Raw genomic sequence first — 18,496 nt, 5'->3', positions numbered from 1 at the left:
CGCTGCCGCCACCTCCGCAGCTGCTCCCGCTGCCGCCGGGCCGTGAGCTCCTCTTCCTGGACCTACAAGTTGGCGGGACCTGGGTCAGGAAGCCCCCAGGGCACGCCATCGCTCACGCTGATCCTAGCTTTGCGTGTTTCCGTGGCTGCACACAGTGCGGGGTTTCGCCTTCTATTTTTGCATCAAAACAGTACTGTACGTATTTCCATGGCCGAGGTCTTTGGTTCTCGCTGACACGTTGCCCAGGAACCAGGAGCCCCTTTTACCCCAGCCTAGTTCTGGCCCTGCACCCCCATAAGCTCCTCAGGTCCTCGGAAGGGAGCGGTGCGGAGGGTGGAGGGCTGGAGAGCCGCGGAAGTCCCCGGTAGCAGGCACACCCACGCCGGTCCGCAAACTCGGGCCCCAGAGCCGATGCCCACCGCCTGGCCCAGCCGGGCCACAGCAGCCTTGGTGACTGGGAATGACCCCAGGGAGAGACTCACGGCTGCAGCAGACACACGGGAGTGACTGACACGGTGTCACTGCACTGCACCACCAGCGGGACTGCGGCGAGTAGGGCGGAGTCTGACTCGGCCCTTGTCCTTCCCCGCGGGGCCGCCCTGCCTGTCCCCAGGATATGCCGCACGCTGGGAGCCGGCTGGGGTGCCCATGACCACAAATATTGGGCATCCTTGCCTGACTTTGCCAGATTTTCAGAGTTAGTTCAAGTAAAGCAGTGAAAAGATCTCCCTGTTTCATCCCCCTCCCCATTTTTTGCAGTACTGGGGACTGAACCCAGGGCCTGATGTGTGCTACACAAGTGCTTTACCACTGAGCTGCATCCCCAGTCCTATGTCTGTTTCCCTTGAGACAGAAAAGTAAGCGGACCAGGAACTTTTGATCCTCCTGCCTCAGCCTTCTGAGTGGCTGGACCCGAAGGTTGCACCACCACAACCGCCTGAATCACACTCTCTTCCAACTGCTAGCACTGTGCTGCAGCCTCCGGCGGAGACACAAGTAAGCAGACACCAAACAGGAAGGAGACAACTGGGGAATAGCCGGGGTCGGCTCTGTTGATAGCTTGTTTGGCAGAGGCGAGAGGCAGCCTAAAACTTGACATATTGTCCGTGTTTTCCAAGGTGCGGGGTGCGAGCTGACTGGGACCCCACGGCCCGGTGGGCAGCCTTGGACAGCAGGCAGAACGACTACGCGGCATGGCAGAAATAAATGCACCCCGGAGCACTGACAGCAGGGCGAAACTGCACTCGGAGCACACCAGAGACAAGGGCCCGGGAGACACCCACCGGCTCCAAGGACACATGTAAGGTGTGAGCAGAACAAACAGTGAAAGTTTCTGTGTGGATGAAAGTTTACTTCTAAGGCCGCGCATCCTGGCGTTCATTAAATCAGAGGAAAATGAGAAGTGGAATTTTGTATATAAATTATGGTAAATCGCCACATATGTTTTTACAATACTTAAAATGGTGTTGCACTGAAGTTTAAGGTTTAAATGTGTTTCCCAAAATTCATCGCAGTGAAGGACACACCGCCATTCCCTCCCTCAGAGTCCTCGCCCTCACTGTGAACTCGCTTCTCCCGCCACTTCCGGGCAGCTCGGCCAGTCCTCTTTCCTGAGCATCCTGTCACAGCTACCTTACGTCCCAGGTTAGTTCCAACGCTTACAGCAGTTTCCATCGAGTGAAAACGTCACCATGTGTCCTCGCCCACCTTACTCACTGCGTCTGGGCCGGTGGGACCCTGGCCCTTCCCCTAAGTCCAAATGACCGTGAAAGGTGTACGTTTTGATTTGCTGCAGGACATGGAGGCAGCAGTGATCGTGCAGCCAAAGACATTCACAAAAGAGGGCCCCAGAACTGCTTCAGAAAGCGGAGAGAGCAGTGGCAACAATGAGATAAGCGTGTCTGAAGCAAGGGGAGGATGCTGAGGGGGAATCTTGGCAATGTGTCTTTTACTGTAATAATTTTTACAAATCGAGGGCTGGGGATTTAGCTCAGTGGTTCCGGCACCTGCCTCGCAAGCGCAAGGACCTGAGTTCGATCTCTGGTACCAAAAAAAAAAAAAAAGAAGAAGAAGAAGAAACACAATAATTTTAAAAAATTTAACCATTCACTATATTTTCCAACCACACTCTGTACTTCAAAACACAGATGTCTCCAGCAGGAGATTGGGGGTCTGAGTGGCAGCAGAGGGTCCCTGGGCCAATCCCCCAGGCTCTGAACTTCCGCCCTCATCTGGACGTGGGCCTGGTGACGGGTCTGCCCCAGGTGCACGCAATCGCAGGAAACAGTGACATACATGTAAGAAGGTGGACATCTCCCCACCGAGACACGGGTCCTGCCTGGACCTGTCGCCACCCCTGCCCACTCCACTGTGAACATCTCTAGGGTGGGGCTGTGCCAGCATCACCTTGGCAACCTCCAGGCGGGGCACAGCTCTGGACCCTTGTCACAGTGCTTTCTATGCCAAATCCCCCTCAGGATGGAAGGGCGCCGGAGCCAAGGAGGGAACCGGCTGGGCTCCACTTCGGGGCGGTGCACCAGGGATGTCAGGCTGGACGTGTCCCTGGCACCCCAGCACTGCGTGCCCAGACTCCCGCCTCCTGCCCTCCCGCTGCCGCTGCCGGCCGTCCCAGTGCTTTCCAGCATTCTCAACGGCTTCCCGTGGTAAGCGCCACACGACCATCATGCCCCGTTGTTGTCCATGCTCGCGCACGACGAATGGAGACCCAAGTTTCTGGGAGCGGCACTCCCAGCATGCACTGCGCCTGTCATGTTTCCTCATCCACTTCGGGGACAAATGCTGGTCATGGCCCGCAGGACCCACCCTGGAGCCCAGTTGTGGGTGCAGCACTGTGGGCTGCAGTCCAGAGAGCCATCAGCTAAACCGGGAAGTCCGCAAAACTCCCCCAAAGTGGCCTGTCCTCGGGCCCCAGCACCTCTCCTGGGGAACTTCAGGACTTCAGCCGAGGATTCTATAGTCAAAGCACATCGTGCTTTTTCACTGCCTGCCATGCCAGTGCTTCACACGCAACAGCAAGAGGGGCCGGCAGGTGTTACTCCCACCTCACGGAGGAGGAAATGGGCCCAGAGAGGTGAAGCGCGTTCCCAAGGTCCCTCAGCCAGCTCGGTGGCAGAGCTGGGTTTAGCTCCGGAGCCACCCCGCCCGTCGGGGCCTCTCTAACATAACCTCCGACTGAGCTCACCTCGTCCCCCGGAGCCCTCTCCCGGCCTTCAGATAGCGTCCTGCCGTCGCCCCCTCTGCCTGCACACCCCGTGCTCCCGCTGCTGGCTCCTTCCTTCCCCACCGCAGGCCCGCAGCTCGGTGCCCACCCTGCCTACACTCTGCATGCCCTGCCCAAAACAGCCTGCTTCTCCGTAGCTTCCTCCACTCTGGCCCCATGCACTGGGCAGCCCCTCCTCGCCCCCAGCCTCAGGTTTTTTTGTTTGTTGGTTTTGGATTTTTGAGACAGTCTCACTATGTCGCCAGGCTGGACTGGAACTCATGGTGACCCTCCTGCCTCAGCCTCCCAAGAACTGGGATTACAGGTGTGCAGCACCACACCTGGCTCACCAGCCCCCGTGGTCAGAGATTTTCTTTCTGTCATTGCTGAGGACAGGGACCAGGGCAGGACACAGCCTTTGAGAAGGGCCCCGTGGCCCACAGTCTCAGGGCCTGCGAGGCCGGCAGGCAGCACCAGGTCCTGTTTCCCGGGGCAGGTTGGGCTGCACCGCTGGGACGGGAACAGACCTGGGAAGAAAGGGGCGCGGAGACACGTACCCGGCTGGCCAGCTCTGCCCGCAGCGCCCGCAGCTTCTCATGGGCACGGAGCGCCGCGCTGCGTTCCTGCACCACACGGGCGCTCAGTGCGTCCACCCGGCGCAGCAGCTCCCTCTCGGCCAGCTCCAGCTCTCGGATCCTGTAGCAGAAGTGGGGACGCTGTTCAGGACGGGCCAGCAGGACCTGAGCCGGGGCCTCGTGGGGGCCACACTTGCTCATCATTCAGCCAACCCAACGCCCTGACGAAACTGTGCTTTTAGAACCCTTCCTGCTGTTGTGTTAGAGATCATCTCTGGGACTCCAAGGCCATCACCACAATAAGGAATAAGGTCAGAATCTGAAGTCTCTCAGCCAAACCAGTAATCCCACATTCAGGTAACATCAAGGACGGCTGAGCGGAGCTGTTTGCTCCAGTTAATCCTCACGTTGCCAGCCTTCGGGGAGTGGGTAACCCTACCCCTCCTTCCCGGGGAGCACACTGAGGGTCAGAGAGGCTGAGTGGTTTCCCCAGCTCTCACAGCATTGCAGAGTCCAGGCCGAGTCCTAACCCTTGCTGTATAGCTCCCCTTCAGGTACATTTGTGTGGTCCTTCCCAGGCCCCTAAGGGTGAGGCTCGTCACTGTCACAAAAGCTGGGGTGTGCATCCTCGTGCCTTGAGTCCAGGCTGGGGCCCCGCACACCCAGGATGGACACCTTGCATGCTCACACACACACACACACGTGCGCGCACACACACACACACACACACGCACACCTGTTCCAGAAGCCCTGGCATCTGCCAGCCACGGGCTTTCACTGCTCCTGTTCTCCTGTGACCCTCAGGACGTCTGTCCTGAGGCAGAGGCAGAGGCAGCTGTGCCTTACTCGGGTCTGCCGTGAGGAGGAGATGAAGTGAGGCTTCCCACTGATCATCAGCCCCTGAGACCTCTCTGAGGGTCTCCAAGGACCGAAGGGCATGTGACCCTGGGGCTGAGCACCATCCAGCCCCTTCCAAAGTGAACAGATGGGCAGCCCGGTGCAGGGTCCAGAGCCAGGCCTGGACCTTCTGTTTGCTACAATGACACATTGAGAAACGGAAGGGGAAAGAAAGCCCTTTCTGCTTTGAGACCAATCAGCGACAGAAAATGTGGGGCTAGGTATAACTCTATGCTTAAACGGCAGGGAAGCCACCCTATTGCTGTGGCAGGCTGAACCTTGGCCCTCAGGGTGGGGACGCAGCCTTCGAAGGGCAGAGGGGCTGCAGGTGTGGCCAGGTCCAGGCTGGGAGCCTTCTGGATGATACAGAGAGTCCTTGACAGGGGGCACAGGACAGCGGGCTGTGGGGAGGGAAGCCAGGTGACCTGCAGGTGGAAGACGGGCCAGTCCAGGATCCCCAGGGTGCAAGCAGCCGGGAGTTCCAGGCCCACAAGGACACAGATCCCTGCGGACCCCGAGACAAGTCAGCTGGACACTGCCCCCTCTGTGTGGTGTTGTTTTGAGGGCTAACCATGCTAACCCTCACCAGGCACACAAATGCCCCAGGGAGGGCGGCCCTTGAGAAAGCTTTCGCCTTTAGACTAGAAACTGGGGAATGTGGTTTTCTGTCTCAAATTTTTAACAATCCTGATACATTATTTTTAAAATAAATACTTTTCAGTTTTAACTCTTTCACTGAAGTAAATCCATCACATCACCAATCCTTTGTTATCCTCTGGCTAACCAATGCCAGAGCTGAAAGTAGCCTGAAATCTGCCTTCAGGATTGTGCTCCCAGTGACGCTGGGCAGTGGATTTCATCCTCCCAGCCTCAGCTTCCCACCTGTAGAGGCGATCGTGGCACTGCTACATCATAGTTAAAAGGAATGAAGGAAGGAGGGATGGAAAACTAAGGGAAGGGAGGGAGGGAGAGAGGAAAGGGTGGAAGGGAGGAAAGAAGCAATCAGGAAAGCCTGGGTTTCGGAGAAAGGCCCAGAGGGAACGCCACCCTCGGGACCTGCCATCCCAGCGTGGAGGGAGAGCCATCACAGGGCTCAGCGGAGAGGCAAGGCGGGGCTCTCAGCATGAAAACCAGACAGAGGACAGCCACCCAGATTAGCGACTCTGCAGCAGGATCGGAGGAGGCACAGCCAGCAGGAGGAGGAGATGCCTGGTCTCTGTCCCCACCGCTCCCTTCCAGTTCCTCTCACGGGCTGCGTCCACGGGAGGAGCAAGGAGCTGGGAAGCCACTTCAGGTGCAGAGTGGAGGACGGGATGGTCAGGAGGCCAGGGTGACGACCGCCGCAGGCAGGCTGTGGCCCTCGGTTGAAGCCCCCTGTGGCACTGTGGCACAACTGCCATGACCAAGACTCGTCGGGCACACAGAGAGCCGCCCAAGACAGCACACGTACCTGCTCCTCAGCTCCGACTCCAACGGGACGCACTGGCCCACCGCTGCCGACAGCTGCTGCTCTGAGGACTCCAACTGTTTCCTGAGCCCAGCAGTGTTCACATCTGGGCTGCCAGCCACTTCCTCCGGAAGATGCCCCTGCTCCCCACTGCTATCCTCCGCATCCTGGAATATCCAGCACGTGTCTATCTTCACATCGACGTTCGTGACATCAAACCCATTGCTGTTGGGGACTCTGACGAAGTAGCTGAAACTTTTCTTGGTCTGTGTCTGGGAGGTGGACTCCATCCCGTAAATATCTCAGGGGCAGAGACTTAATAAAATTAAGCAAAGTTGCGTTGTGGAGTTTCTGGAGATTCTGGGGTGGCAGTGGAGCCTGCAGATTGCGCAGGAAAATATCATCTGAGGAGCACAAGAACAGGTGGATTATTCATGAGTGGGGACTTGGGTTTCACTGGCACAAGCCTCATGCAGTATGGATGAGGCTCTCGTTTTACACGTGGGCATGCCAGAACTCACCCAGTGTGAGGACATGGCACAGAAAAGTCAGCTAAGAGCAAATGTTAGCAATGCACACAAAAAGGAAAATCAGATCTCCAGGCGGAGCCATCAGAATGTCACAAACTCTTGGTAGCAAGAGAGGCTACCCATCAGGAAGGATGGCCTATGCTTCGTTCTGAGCTTGGCACCTCTTTATGGACGACCTGGAGTTTGCTAGGCGAATGGAACAGAAGTCAGCACTGCCCCAGGTTCCCTTCCTGCCTTGCCTAGTCCAGTTCTCCTGGTGACCTAGGGGGGACCAGCATGGCCATTAGACAAGGCAGAAGGGAGGCTCTGGAAGCAGGGAGCTTTCCTAGCCCCACAGATGGGATGGAACACGGCAGGATCAGGGTTCCAAGCCAGGTCCAACTCCCAAACTGAGAGCCCACGCCCTACCTTGGCAGCTACAACTCAGGCGTGGTGCACACCAGGTCCGGAGCAGGAGAAATCATGAGGCTGAGAGCCACAGGGCCTCCGAGAGCCCAGAGGTTGGAGAGAGAGGTGGCCAAGGCCCGGCGCAACTCTCAGGGCTGGGCCCCGCGAGACAGAGCAGCCCGGTGGGGTGGCACAACACAGACACGGGCCACAGCCTCGCAGGTGCCTGAGGACTGTGGCCGCTCTCTGTGGGCCTTGGAAGTCCCTAGGGGATCTGGCCCAGGGAGGTGGCTGATCCCATGTATCACCAAGGACGGAGCCCTCTGGGGTTTGCAGAGCTGAAAAGGAAGGAGCGGGGGGCAGGGGCAGGCGCAGCCGGGCCATGATACAGGAAAGCGAAAACTCAACACCGGAAGCTAAATTCTCCCCGTGGACATTGTGGAAGGGACCGCACGCACTCCTTGTCCTTAGGACATTTAGAACCCCTGCTAATATTTTTCTTCATGTCTTGGACATAGAACCCTCCTGTGGTGTCTGCAGGGGACCCACCCGGACACAGTCTTCCTCTTCGTGCACACTGCATGGTCTCGTTCCAAGTGGCTTCTCCAGGACCCTTTCCTGCTCCAGCACCCCAGGACACCCTCAGTATCCAAACACCCAGGAGCTCGAATCCCTTGTATGAAATGGCACAGTATTTCCCTAGTCACACAGTCTCCCTCATCCTGCACATCACGCCAGATGACAACACCGGACATACGAAGCCCCCCTCGTATTACAGTGCCTATAGAACGCCAGCGCTGTGTACGACGGTGTCAGCATCGTTAGAAACAATGACCAGAAAACACCCATCGGGGTTCACTAGAGGCACAGCTGTCTCCAGATATCTCCTACCTGGGATCCAGAGCCCTGAGCATTGACACGGATCTTTCTTCAGTCTAAACAACCTGGCATCAGCTTCCTGGCCTAGCAAAGTCTTCCTCAAGGACCTGGGGAAGCAGCCCCTGCCATAGGAGGACGACCTGGCAGCTGAAGGTCTCAGACCATCCAGACCCTCGCCACTCCATCCCTCTCCCCACATCCTTCCTGCTCCATACACAGGCAGAGAGGCAGCCAGAGTCCAGGCCTGTGCCTGAGGAAGACCCATCCTGGGGAGAGGGAAGGACGCAGCTCACCACCCCTCCAGTCTGCAGCCTCCAGTCTGTCTGAGCAGTGGGCCCTGGAGGGGACAGAAGCAGATGGATAGGCAACAGCTGTAAGGACAGGGCCTGTGCCTCTGGGAGGCTGGTAACATTCCCTGCTGCTGAAGGTGCTCATAGGAAAGACACAAGCAATCGTTGACAGCCGGGCTTAGAGCCCCAGGACCTGCACGCTGGAAAGGCAAGGAGGGATGTGGGAAGGGAGGCCCAGGCCCTGGAAGCCCAAGCTCCACCTGCCACACAGGGGACCCTGGGGCATTGGCTGGGACGTACAGAAGCCCCATGAGCACTTAGACAAGCTGAGGAGGGAAGAGGGCCCCACACTGGCCACTGGGGCCTTGCCCCTCCATGCACCTGTTATAGTTAAACCTAGAAGTGCCCCAGAGACTCCTGTGCCAGGATCATGGGCAGGCGCTTCTGGAAGGTGCTGGATTCTGGGGGTGCCATAGCTGACTTGCTGTTGGGAGGTGGGGCCTGGTGAGAAGAGGGGGTCATGGCCTGAAGGGCTTATCTCCCTCCCTGGCTCCTCCCCTGCTACAAACACTCCTCCACCAGGCGCCTCTGCCACACAGTCCTGCCTGGGAGCCAGCGACCACGCCGTGAAACTCTACAAATAAACCTCTCCTCCTTTAAGTTGTGGGTGTCGGGTGGGTATTTTGTCCCAGCAATGAGAAACATGAACTAAGACCCACTCCTAGCAGGTTCCAGTTACAGGTAAGAAATAAACTGAAATCAGTCCCTCAGAGTTTGTCCTGGGGGGAGGAGCTCCCAGACCAGCTGGTTATGGGAGTTGGGGAAAGTGGGAGCTACTGAGCCCCAACCTGTGGAAGGGAGGAAGTCAGGGTGGAAGCAACCCTGCCAGGGCCCTGCCCCAGGCTGCAGGTGCTCGGTGGACCGCAGGCTGGACAGACTGTAAACACAGCGGCCTGGGTTACAGGGCCTGCCTCCTGCATTCTGGGCGACAGGACCCATGCTGGGGCCAAAACCTGCCCGCAACCAGGCGGAGCCCCACAGCTCCAGCGACCACGCCGTGAAACTCTACAAATAAACCTCTCCTCCTTTAAGTTGTGGGTGTCGGGTGGGTATTTTGTCCCAGCAATGAGAAACATGAACTAAGACCCACTCCTAGCAGGTTCCAGTTACAGGTAAGAAATAAACTGAAATCAGTCCCTCAGAGTTTGTCCTGGGGGGAGGAGCTCCCAGACCAGCTGGTTATGGGAGTTGGGGAAAGTGGGAGCTACTGAGCCCCAACCTGTGGAAGGGAGGAAGTCAGGGTGGAAGCAACCCTGCCAGGGCCCTGCCCCAGGCTGCAGGTGCTCGGTGGACCGCAGGCTGGACAGACTGTAAACACAGCGGCCTGGGTTACAGGGCCTGCCTCCTGCATTCTGGGCGACAGGACCCATGCTGGGGCCAAAACCTGCCCGCGACCAGGCGGAGCCCCACAGTGAAGGGCACAGCGTCCCACAGGCCTGGCAGTCGTGCAGACTTCCCCGTCCTCAGCTTCTCTGTCCCAGCCTGGCTGGCTGCCACTGACCAGAGGATGGAGGTGTAAGGCTGAGAGGCAGAATCCCAGTTGGGCAAGCAGCACCAGGGGACGAAGAACAGGGAGAGAGGTGCGGGAAGGGGTCCACCGGCCCTCTCCCTTTCCGCATAGGAAAATCACCAAGGGTTGACCTTGTAGCTCTGCTCCCCTGGAAACTACATACGTGTTGCTAGGCGACACAGCACTGAGGCTGTGCCGCACCTGGACACAGGTGTTGCAGAGGGAGGCTGCACCTGGTGTCCCTCAGCTCTGCAGCACCCCAGGCAGGGCTCCTGTACCCAGGCCTGTCCCTAGCAGACCCGGATGGTGAAAAGACAAGCTGGTTCCTACTAGAAAGTTGGGGCTCTAGAAGCGAGCAGCTCCCACACTTGCCTGTGTGTCTCACTCCCTGGGCCTGAGCTGTCGCCTAGGGCCAGATGTGACCGTTTGAATTCCTGCCCCAGCTGTGCAGCCGTTGTGGTGGCCCAGGTCTGCAGCAGAGACGGCTGGGCTGGAGTGACCAGGTGGTCCGACTGCAAGCCCAGGCCGCACTACCCCATGTCATCTGCGGGGGGGAGAGCCAAGCAGGCAGAGAAGCCACCCTGTCCCTCACAGGACAGGGCCACCTAATCTTGGTTCTGCACAGGCTGGGTCGCGGGTGCTTAGGCTTGGGTTTCGACAGAGACCAGCATGTCTCAGCTGTGCTGGCTGTGTGGCTCTGAGCCCCAAATCCTGCCGAGTTCGAGTCCTTCCTTCTCCATGCTCCATCCACACTTCTAGGAACATCGGTCTCTCGAGGTAGCCGGAATCTCAGTTGTGTCTGTTTGCCCCGAAGTTTCTTATCACAGAAATCACAGTGGCCCGACAGCCTGCACACACAAAGCATGGACGCTCTCTGGCCAGCGTGGTGCTGTGTCCTGGCTTGCAGCTGGTCCCTTCTCGCTCACATTCCCAAACTACGACATGTGGACTGACGGCCCCGAGTCCGGGAGAGGACAGCCACCTGAGCAGGGGCCTCTGGGGTCCGCCCACCCTGGAACAACGGCAGGAATGCCACTCGAAGAACATTTGTCTTGTCTCCCCTCCAGAATTTCCTCCTGGTGTCCGGGGGGACTCCCTTCGCCCATCTGGGGCATCCACCACCCCTAAAGCTCTCCTGCTCTAGTCGGGAACCAGGTACTCCCTGTGCCATGCGGCAGAGCCCCTGCTCTGAGCCAGAAAGGGATTCACTCCTAAGGGGCTTCAGGGGTCTCCTCCGGTGGTCCTGAGCCTCCTCAAGAGTGGAATCTGCTCTCGCTCCTCAGTCCACCTGGCCCTAAAGACACCGTGTTCTTGGGCTTTCGCTGTGTCGCATCACAAGCGTGGCACATGTTTCAGCTTCCTGTGGAAATCTGGGGCTCCAGAGAGCCGCCCCTCCACCTCCACGAGGCTCCAACTCTCTCTGGCCACTCACTGCTGCTGCATCCAGTTCAGAAGGTTCTGGTGACGGGGCCAGAATGGCTCAGGCTTCTGATCCAGGGACCTGTGTGAGTCCCCCTGAGAGACAGACTCTGGGGTAGACACAGCACAGCTCATGGGGTTTATGTACACAGGGTGGAGGGGCCTGGGGTCCTGCTGCGCGCACACTGCAGCCAGGGGAGGCACATGTGCGGGGTCAGGAACTCCAGCCTGTCCCCGCGCTGCAGCGGCTCTCCAGCCCCTTGGTGTCTGTTAATTGCACTTAAGTTTCCTGACGTTCAGGTCTCTGCCCCTCGGCTCTTGAAGGTGATGGCTGGGATACCACTGTGGCTCTGAGAGGGACACAGTCCCCTCATCCCTGCTAGCCCATGCAGCATGGGCGGGCCGGGACCCAGTGGTGCATCCGAAAGGCCGCCCGTTAAAGCTGTTGTCAAATAAACGTGAACACTGTTTCCAGTCTCTGGACTTTGAATAGCTTGTTTCGCTGTTGAGTTGGTTTGAAGAGGGTTGGGGTGGCCGTCGGGGATTCAGTTTATTCCGGAAGCTCTTTTTCTATCCTGGAAGATTAAACACAACTTAAGTAACACCATAACCAAGGTTAAAATGGCCCCACCCACCACTGCCATCCTCCCCACCTTGCCCAGGGCAAGGAAGCAGATCCCCACCCAGCCTGGTACACATCTCCCCATCAGTGGGGCTCAGAGTGCGCTCTCCCCCAGAGAGAAGTCATGCCCTCGTTCACACATCACTAAGGAAGAACCACTGCCTGCCAACCCAGCCCAGTTTCAGACACAGGTGTCAGACCCGTGTGCCGTGGGCAGGGTCAGCGTCGGGGATGCTGGGGACACCAAGCAAGGTTGGCACTGGAGCTCAGTGTGGTGTCAAGACATCTAGTGGGCACTGGCAGTCCCTGAAGCTGGGGACCTCGGTCTGGGCTGGGTCAAGGACAGAACCCTAGAATCGTGGGGTCCTCACAGACCCAGCCCTGTGATGGGAGCTCAGCACAGAGAGCACGGGGAAGGGCCTGGGGGTCAGGGCAGACTCTGGGTGGCAGCTGGGTGCTGAAGACACAGGCCTCAATAGTTGGGGGGGGCTGGGTTCCAGGATCCTGGCAGTGCCTAAGCAGAGACAGGCATCCAAACCAGGCACGGGGAGCGAGGGCAGCAGGAGGGCCAGGCCGCCCGGTCCCTCAGTCCTGGGCATTTTGTAGGCAGCTCAGAGTCTGGCCTCCCGAGCTACTCTCCTGCCAACCTCCCGCTCGTGCAGACCCCTCACCCTGGAATTCTACTCGCTTGCACCCTGGTCCCATGGCACCTCGGTCCCATGGCAACAGAGAGGAACGGGTCTGAGCAGACTGGAGAGAGCCTCTGGGAAAAGCAGAGCGCTCTGCAGATGAAACCGCTAGAGGGGTCCTTATTTCCACCAAGACCTCCCCATCCTCCCAAGGACCCAGCCCCAGCCACACCCGGGGCCCTGATGCCCTAAGGAAGGCTCAGCTACCCAGGGGAGGGAAAGGATTACCAACCCGAGTGCTCGGCTCCCTGGAGTCATCAAGGCCACAGAATGAATGCTAGTGAGAAAAACAAAAAAAGGAACAAAAACTATAACATAAGACCAAAAGAAAATGAGGGGGAAGAAGGAAAAGAAAAGAAAAAAGATGTAAGAAATGCGGCGTGGAGGTTAACGACAGCATCTTACAAGAACTGTGACACAGGGTCCGGCGGGGAGCGGCGGGGGCGGCAGGCTTCAGGGGCTGTGCTCCGGAGCCTCCCCTCTGCTCAGGCCGCCCCTGCCGCCTACACCCCACCCACACCCGGACTTTGGTTGTGGTACCTGGCGGGGCGGGGCAGGGTGGAATGTGGGTGGCCACACTGAGAGATGAGGACTTGGGCCGCGTATCAAATGCATATTATAGCTAAGGTTCCTAAGTGATAAAAGGGCTTTTCCTGTGGTTTGTTCTCATAGGAAGAAAAGAGAGTCACAGAAAAGCAGCGCACTCTCGGGCGCTCATGAGAAAGGTCAATGTGGTGTCGCGCCTCTCGGGCACCGGCCTCACATCCAGACTGCCAAGAGCGACGACTGGCCGATGTGACTGCGAGGTGAGGGGCACTTCTCTCTGGGAGCCAGGCAGAGGTCCGGTCGGTCGTGAGACACAGTCGGACTCTTCTTTTGAGCTGAATGTCCAACCGCCACTTGACACAGCCCAAAACTTAATGAGCAGCTCACTTACTTTTCCGGTATTCATGAGGCTGCCTGTGCTCAATATCATGAGCAAAAGCCTACCTGATACACTTTTGTCTTTCCTATACCACCGCTGCTAAAGACCCATTTTAACTTATTATTCTATGAAATCACACAAGCCCAGTTTAAGGACTTTTAAAGTGTATGTGGCTGCTTAGTACCCCAAAAGCCTACCTTCACAGGTATGCACATGGGTGGGCAGGCTGAAACACTATTTTTGTTTTTTGGTACCGGGGATTGAACTTGGGTCCTTGGGCTTGGTGAGGCAGGCAGTGGAACCACTGAGCTAAATCCCCAGCCCATGAAACAGTATTACTTCAAAGTCCCACCGGCACCTGAAACCCTGGGTCTTCGAGGGTTTGGATGGAAACAGCTGTGGGTACTCAGCTCCAGGCGAGCCCTGCGTCATGAGACACTGGGGGAAATCACTCAATCACATTAGAAGTTACGGTCTCGTGGGGCAGCGTCACTCACTGCTGTCCAGGGCCACGTGAGCCCGCGGACTGTGGCTTGGGCTCCCCTGGGACAGAGCAGAGGACCCTCCCAAGGTCACGGCTGGGTTCCAAGAACCCCGGGCGTGGCCTGCACCCCAAGGTCAGGAGAAAAACACTCCAGGGACTCAGTCCCCTCCCAGACAAGCAGCCTCTCCCGACACTACCCCTGTCGGCTTCTCCTTCCAAGAGATTCATTATTGAAATTTTTCTTTATTTAAAATCTTTTTCTTTTTCTTTCACTAGCTGTTTTTTTTTAAATAGGACAAAATAGTCTTAAAGGAATTAAAAACCACACAAGGCAGTGTAAAAGATTTTTTTTCTTACTTATTCATGACTTGCTTTGAGCATGGGGCATAAAGGGGAGTCTTGAAAGTAATTCTTCTTCCCTCCCAAACTAAACTCCAGTCACTAACTTCTCTTAGAGTCTCCGAAAGAGAGCTAGAAGGGTCACTGGAATCACCCCACCCTTCATGTTCTACATGGGGAAACTGAGGCATAGGAGGGGGAAGGACTTGCTAAGGTCACCCAGCTGGGTGTAGCTAAGCCTCTGGCCACTGGGGAAGAGACAGGCAAACCACCACCAATGACACAGTGGGAAACACAGGTGACAAGGAGCCTCACAGAAAGCTCCCGGTCCTATGGCCTCCCAGGAACCCAACCTGCCTCTCCCTACCACTCCTACCCCTGCTGGTGTAACTCCCTTGTGGGACAAAGGAGGCAGAGCAGCCCATACACATCGGCTTTGAGAAATGAGAAAAAAGCCATTTCCCAGAGACCCACCTCAAGTGTCCCCAAAGCCTCCTGTGCTCATAGACAGGGCTTTTGGAAGGTAATAGATTATGGGGCTCATAGCAGACAGCAGTAGGGGGCGGGGCCTGGTGGGAGGAGGCGTCATGGGGCGTGGCCTGGAATGTTCCTCTTCGTCCCGGCCCCTCCCTCCTCTAGCCTTCCTGTGCCCCATGCTGTGAGCATCTCTCCTCCGCCAGGGCCCTGTGCCAGGTCTTCCTGCCTCAGAGCCGGGGACTATGGCCTGAAATGGGACCCAAAGTAAACATGTCCTTCCTTAAGTTGTGGGTTTCATGTATTGGATCCCAGCAACAAGCAAGTGACTAAGAGCCCCAGGTATCCTCTCCTACCCAGCATGGAGCCCTGTCACTTTGTGTGTGTGCCTTTCCCACTTGAGCTTTTTACCTTTCATCAACTAGGGCCATCATGGCCATGTTTTAAGCCTTTTTTTTTTTTTTTTTTTTTGTCAATGGCTCTGTCATTGGACAAACCAGTGGCTCTGTGACCCGTTTGGCTAAGTTCCCAAGCTGCTGGGAGAACAGAAAGCGGAGAGAGCCCATGCTGTCAACCCCCACCCCCACCCCTCACAGGGCCTAGACAAAGCCTCCTCAGCCCATCCAGTGGAGCCTAGAACGTGTGGGCCGCCCTGGGAGACTGAGCACATCGCTCGCCGCCAGCAGCAAACACAGGCCTGGGCAGGGGTGGGCAGGGCAGAGGACGCCTTCCCCAAGCCTTCTCCGAGCCACCTGGTAGAGCCCGGGTGTGGGTCAAAGTCAGCCCAGCCCCCAAGAGTGTCCTTTGCTGAACTTTATCTGCAGTCTCTGCTCTTCTGGAAGGCTGGGGAGGGGGTCCCCGGAGGCCCCACCCCTGCATTCAGAGCCCCCACGTGGCCAGTTGTCCTCACAGGGTGAGCAAGAAAGCTCCCTCTCAGGAGAGCACAGAAGGGGACCTGGGGAGCACCCTCTTTCTTGTGCACTGGACAGGCCAGGGCCGGCCTTACAGACAGCCCCAACCTGCCCTCTAGTCTGGTTCGGCTCTGGACGAGTCAGCTTCCCCTCTCTCTCTCTCTCTCCCCCTGAACTAGCTGAGATGGTCAAGCCCAGAATCTCCCTCTCCCTCTTCGTCACCACTGTCTCTGTGTCACCCTCTGGGGTTCAACGGGGGTCTCCCCCTTAGGCACCCCTGCTGGACTGACACCCGCGGCACTGTACCTTGTCCCCAGGCACAAACTCACCTCTGCGAAACTGATACCCACTCGTGGCTTTGCCTGCCCCCCCACGCCCACCTGTCGTCATGGCCAGACACCAGGCGGTGCCCCACTCTGTGAGGGAGATGAGCAAACCTGCTCCCTCTCCTCAGGGACCTCACGGCCACCACGTGCATGCACAGGAAGTGGGGAGTGTCACACTGAGTCCCTCTGCACATAAGGTCCTGAGCGAGACCTGTGCATCTGCCCTGATGAGCATCACAACGTCAGGAGGCAGGGGGACAGCTGCGCACCCAGGGAGACCACGCTGTCCCTTCCCCCGGTGGCCAAGGTCCGGGATCCCAATCTGCCCCAGTGCTCAGCACATGGGGCCAATTGGAAAACCCTGAGCAGCCTTCGGAACCCAGGGCAGGTCTGCCTGGCTCACTTCCGCGAGGAAAGAGACTGCGTCTTCCGGGAACGCAAGGCCTGCTCTGGGGCACGGGAGTCATTTTAAATGAGTGAATCCACGGAGAGGACCATGTCTGCGGCTGGGGACACGGCAGCCTCACCACAGCAGAACCAGTCATCACCTCACGCCTCCAGCGAAGTGGCAGCCGAGGGATGGGGCGGGTTGTGGAAAATACACGCACGTGTGCACACACACACACAAACGCACACACGCATGCATGCAGACTGCAACCGTCCTGAGAGCCACCGAGAAGGAACTGTCTCCTGGGTAGGCTCAGATTTCCCGGGAACGCTGATGTGGGGACATGAGGAAACCAGCAGGAAGACAAAGTCCCCACCAGGGTCTGGGGACAGAACCGGCCCTACCTTCTCCTCCAGCTCCTTCAGCTGCCGCTTCTGAAGCTCCAGCTTGGCCTCCAGGTCCCGGACCCGCTGAAACGCACAGGGGACAGGGCATCACACAGCAAGCTCTGGGCCGCACCGACTTTCTTTCTTTCTTTCTTTCTTTTTTTCTTTCTTTCTTACGTCGTCCACACACAAGCAGCGAAGCAGCAAACGGGCAAAGGGCGGCTCCAAGAGCCTGGCTCAGTGCCTGTGCCAGCATCGCTGTCACCCACACTGACAGGGAGGACATCCCGGCACCCCAGGAGGCCCCTGTGACGGTCGTGTCTAGAGGTCCCCCAGCCTCATGTAGTCACAGGCAGGCTTTTTCAGAGGTGGCTGGATCAGAGTGTGATGCCAGGACTGATTCATTGTGCAGTGCTAGGCTTAAGGGCCCCTGGACTAAGGGTGTGAGTGCTGCCTGCCCTAAGGGGCCTGGAGAAGATAAGAGACAGACTGAGCCCTTGCTGCTTTGCTGCCTTCTGCCCGCCATGAACCGTTTCTCCTCTGTGAAGTCCCTCTGCCCTGCCACCCTGCCACCCTGCCCTGGAGCCAGCCGATTATGGCTGAAACCTCTACAAACTGTGAGCTAAATAAACCCTTTCCCATTTAACGTTGGGTGTCGAGTGTTTTGTCTCAGCAATGAGAAAAGCAACTAAGAGTCCCACTCCCCTTAATCAGTGGCCCCAAAAGAACTATTCTGGCTTCTATGACAGGTAGATTCTATCTGGACACAGTGGCACACACCACTAATCTCAGCTACTTGGGAGGCTGAGGCAGGAGAATCAAGTTTGAAGCCAGCCTGGGCAACTTTACGAGACTCTGTCTCAAAATTTTTTTGACTAAATAAGGTCTAAGGACGTAGCTCACTGGCAGAGCACCCCTGGGTTCAACTAGTACAACAAAAAAGAAAACGATGGATGGATATTGTGTCTTCTTCAAGTTCATGGAAATAGAGCTAAACACCAAGTGTTCTTCAGCCTTTCTAGAACATGAGCACCAAGACTGAATGCAGACACCAGGGTGCCCGGGGGCAGGCTGGCAGAGATCAGAGCCAGGACAAGACTCCACCCTGGAGCAGCCCGGAGGCTGCAGGCATGGGTGGCAGGACAGCCGCCCATGCGGGGCTCTTGGGCCCTTCTCATTTCACTGAGCCCCACCCCTTCCATCCCAGCAGACCAGGACAGCTGGTCATTCCTGGTGCTGCACCTGCCCTGCCCAGTCACCGATCAGTCCTTCCAGTGCCCACCCAATGCCACCTTTCCCACTCCAGTTTGTCCTGTGCCCAGTGGCGCCCATCGCCCCAACGTGGCACCCGGGCAGCAGCCCCTGACAGCCCTGCACGCCTGCCAACCTCATTCACTGAGCGGGCGCTCCGGGGCTGAGGGCAGGCCATCCACATAGAGCCTGACTCCACCACCACGGTCCACACTGCCTAGAGGGCTTGCTAAGGATGGGTGCTGGCCCTGCCCACAGATTCTGGGTAGGACTGAGACAGCGCATTTCCAGCAAGTCCCAGGGGGCCCAATTTGAGAACCAAAACTGTAATCAGGGCTCTGAACATCCCTGCTCTTGAGGAGTCCAGTTAGGGTTCCAACAACAGTGACTTGCAAACAGAGCTCTGAGGTGAGTGAGAGGGTCCTGGGAATGATCAAAGTAGGAGGTCTACGTTGGGGAGAGAGAAGGGGAGGAGGAAGAGAGGAGG

General features: G+C 57.5%; 2 protein-coding genes and 1 long non-coding RNA gene across 7 annotated transcripts in view; 1 reads left to right on the top strand and 2 right to left on the bottom strand.

Moving 5' to 3' along the window:
* Nucleotides 1-1,830, top strand: part of LOC104874643 — a 2,976-nt gene extending 1,146 nt beyond the window's left edge. The window contains exons 1-5 of one of the 3 annotated variants that reach the window (XR_004515276.1): nt 7-195; nt 854-996; nt 1,119-1,426; nt 1,515-1,644; nt 1,796-1,830. This is a non-coding gene — a long non-coding RNA (uncharacterized LOC104874643). Of the gene's footprint in view, nt 1-6; nt 196-853; nt 997-1,118; nt 1,427-1,514; nt 1,645-1,795 lie in introns of those variants that run through there. The other 2 variants (XR_783803.2, XR_783802.2) reach the window with 2 other exon arrangements.
* Crmp1 (collapsin response mediator protein 1) overlaps nt 1-6,542 on the bottom strand; it is a 141,662-nt gene extending 135,120 nt beyond the window's left edge. For both annotated transcript variants that reach the window (XM_010641802.3, XM_033758771.1), the window contains exons 1-2: nt 6,143-6,542; nt 3,778-3,916 (exon numbers count right to left, since the gene is read on the bottom strand). In XM_010641802.3, coding sequence (XP_010640104.1) covers nt 3,778-3,916; nt 6,143-6,429 — 426 coding nt within the window. In that variant the 5' untranslated portion in view covers nt 6,430-6,542. The remainder of the gene's footprint in view (nt 1-3,777; nt 3,917-6,142) is intronic.
* Nucleotides 6,543-10,170: 3,628 nt separating this feature from the next.
* Jakmip1 (janus kinase and microtubule interacting protein 1) overlaps nt 10,171-18,496 on the bottom strand; it is a 93,361-nt gene continuing 85,035 nt past the window's right edge. The window contains exons 22-24 of one of the 2 annotated variants that reach the window (XM_033758774.1): nt 16,777-16,842; nt 12,758-12,802; nt 10,171-11,789 (exon numbers count right to left, since the gene is read on the bottom strand). In XM_033758774.1, the coding sequence (XP_033614665.1) occupies nt 11,760-11,789; nt 12,758-12,802; nt 16,777-16,842 (141 nt within the window). In that variant the 3' untranslated portion in view covers nt 10,171-11,759. Of the gene's footprint in view, nt 11,790-12,757; nt 12,834-16,776; nt 16,843-18,496 lie in introns of both variants that reach the window. The other variant, XM_033758775.1, reaches the window with a different exon arrangement.

Source organism: Fukomys damarensis, unplaced genomic scaffold (genome assembly GCF_012274545.1).
Source record: "Fukomys damarensis isolate Sample0158 unplaced genomic scaffold, DMR_v1.0_HiC HiC_scaffold_35, whole genome shotgun sequence".
Lineage (NCBI taxonomy): Eukaryota > Metazoa > Chordata > Mammalia > Rodentia > Bathyergidae > Fukomys > Fukomys damarensis.
The sequence above is the reverse complement of the archived record's forward strand: the minus strand, read 5'-3'. Positions and strand labels throughout refer to the sequence as shown.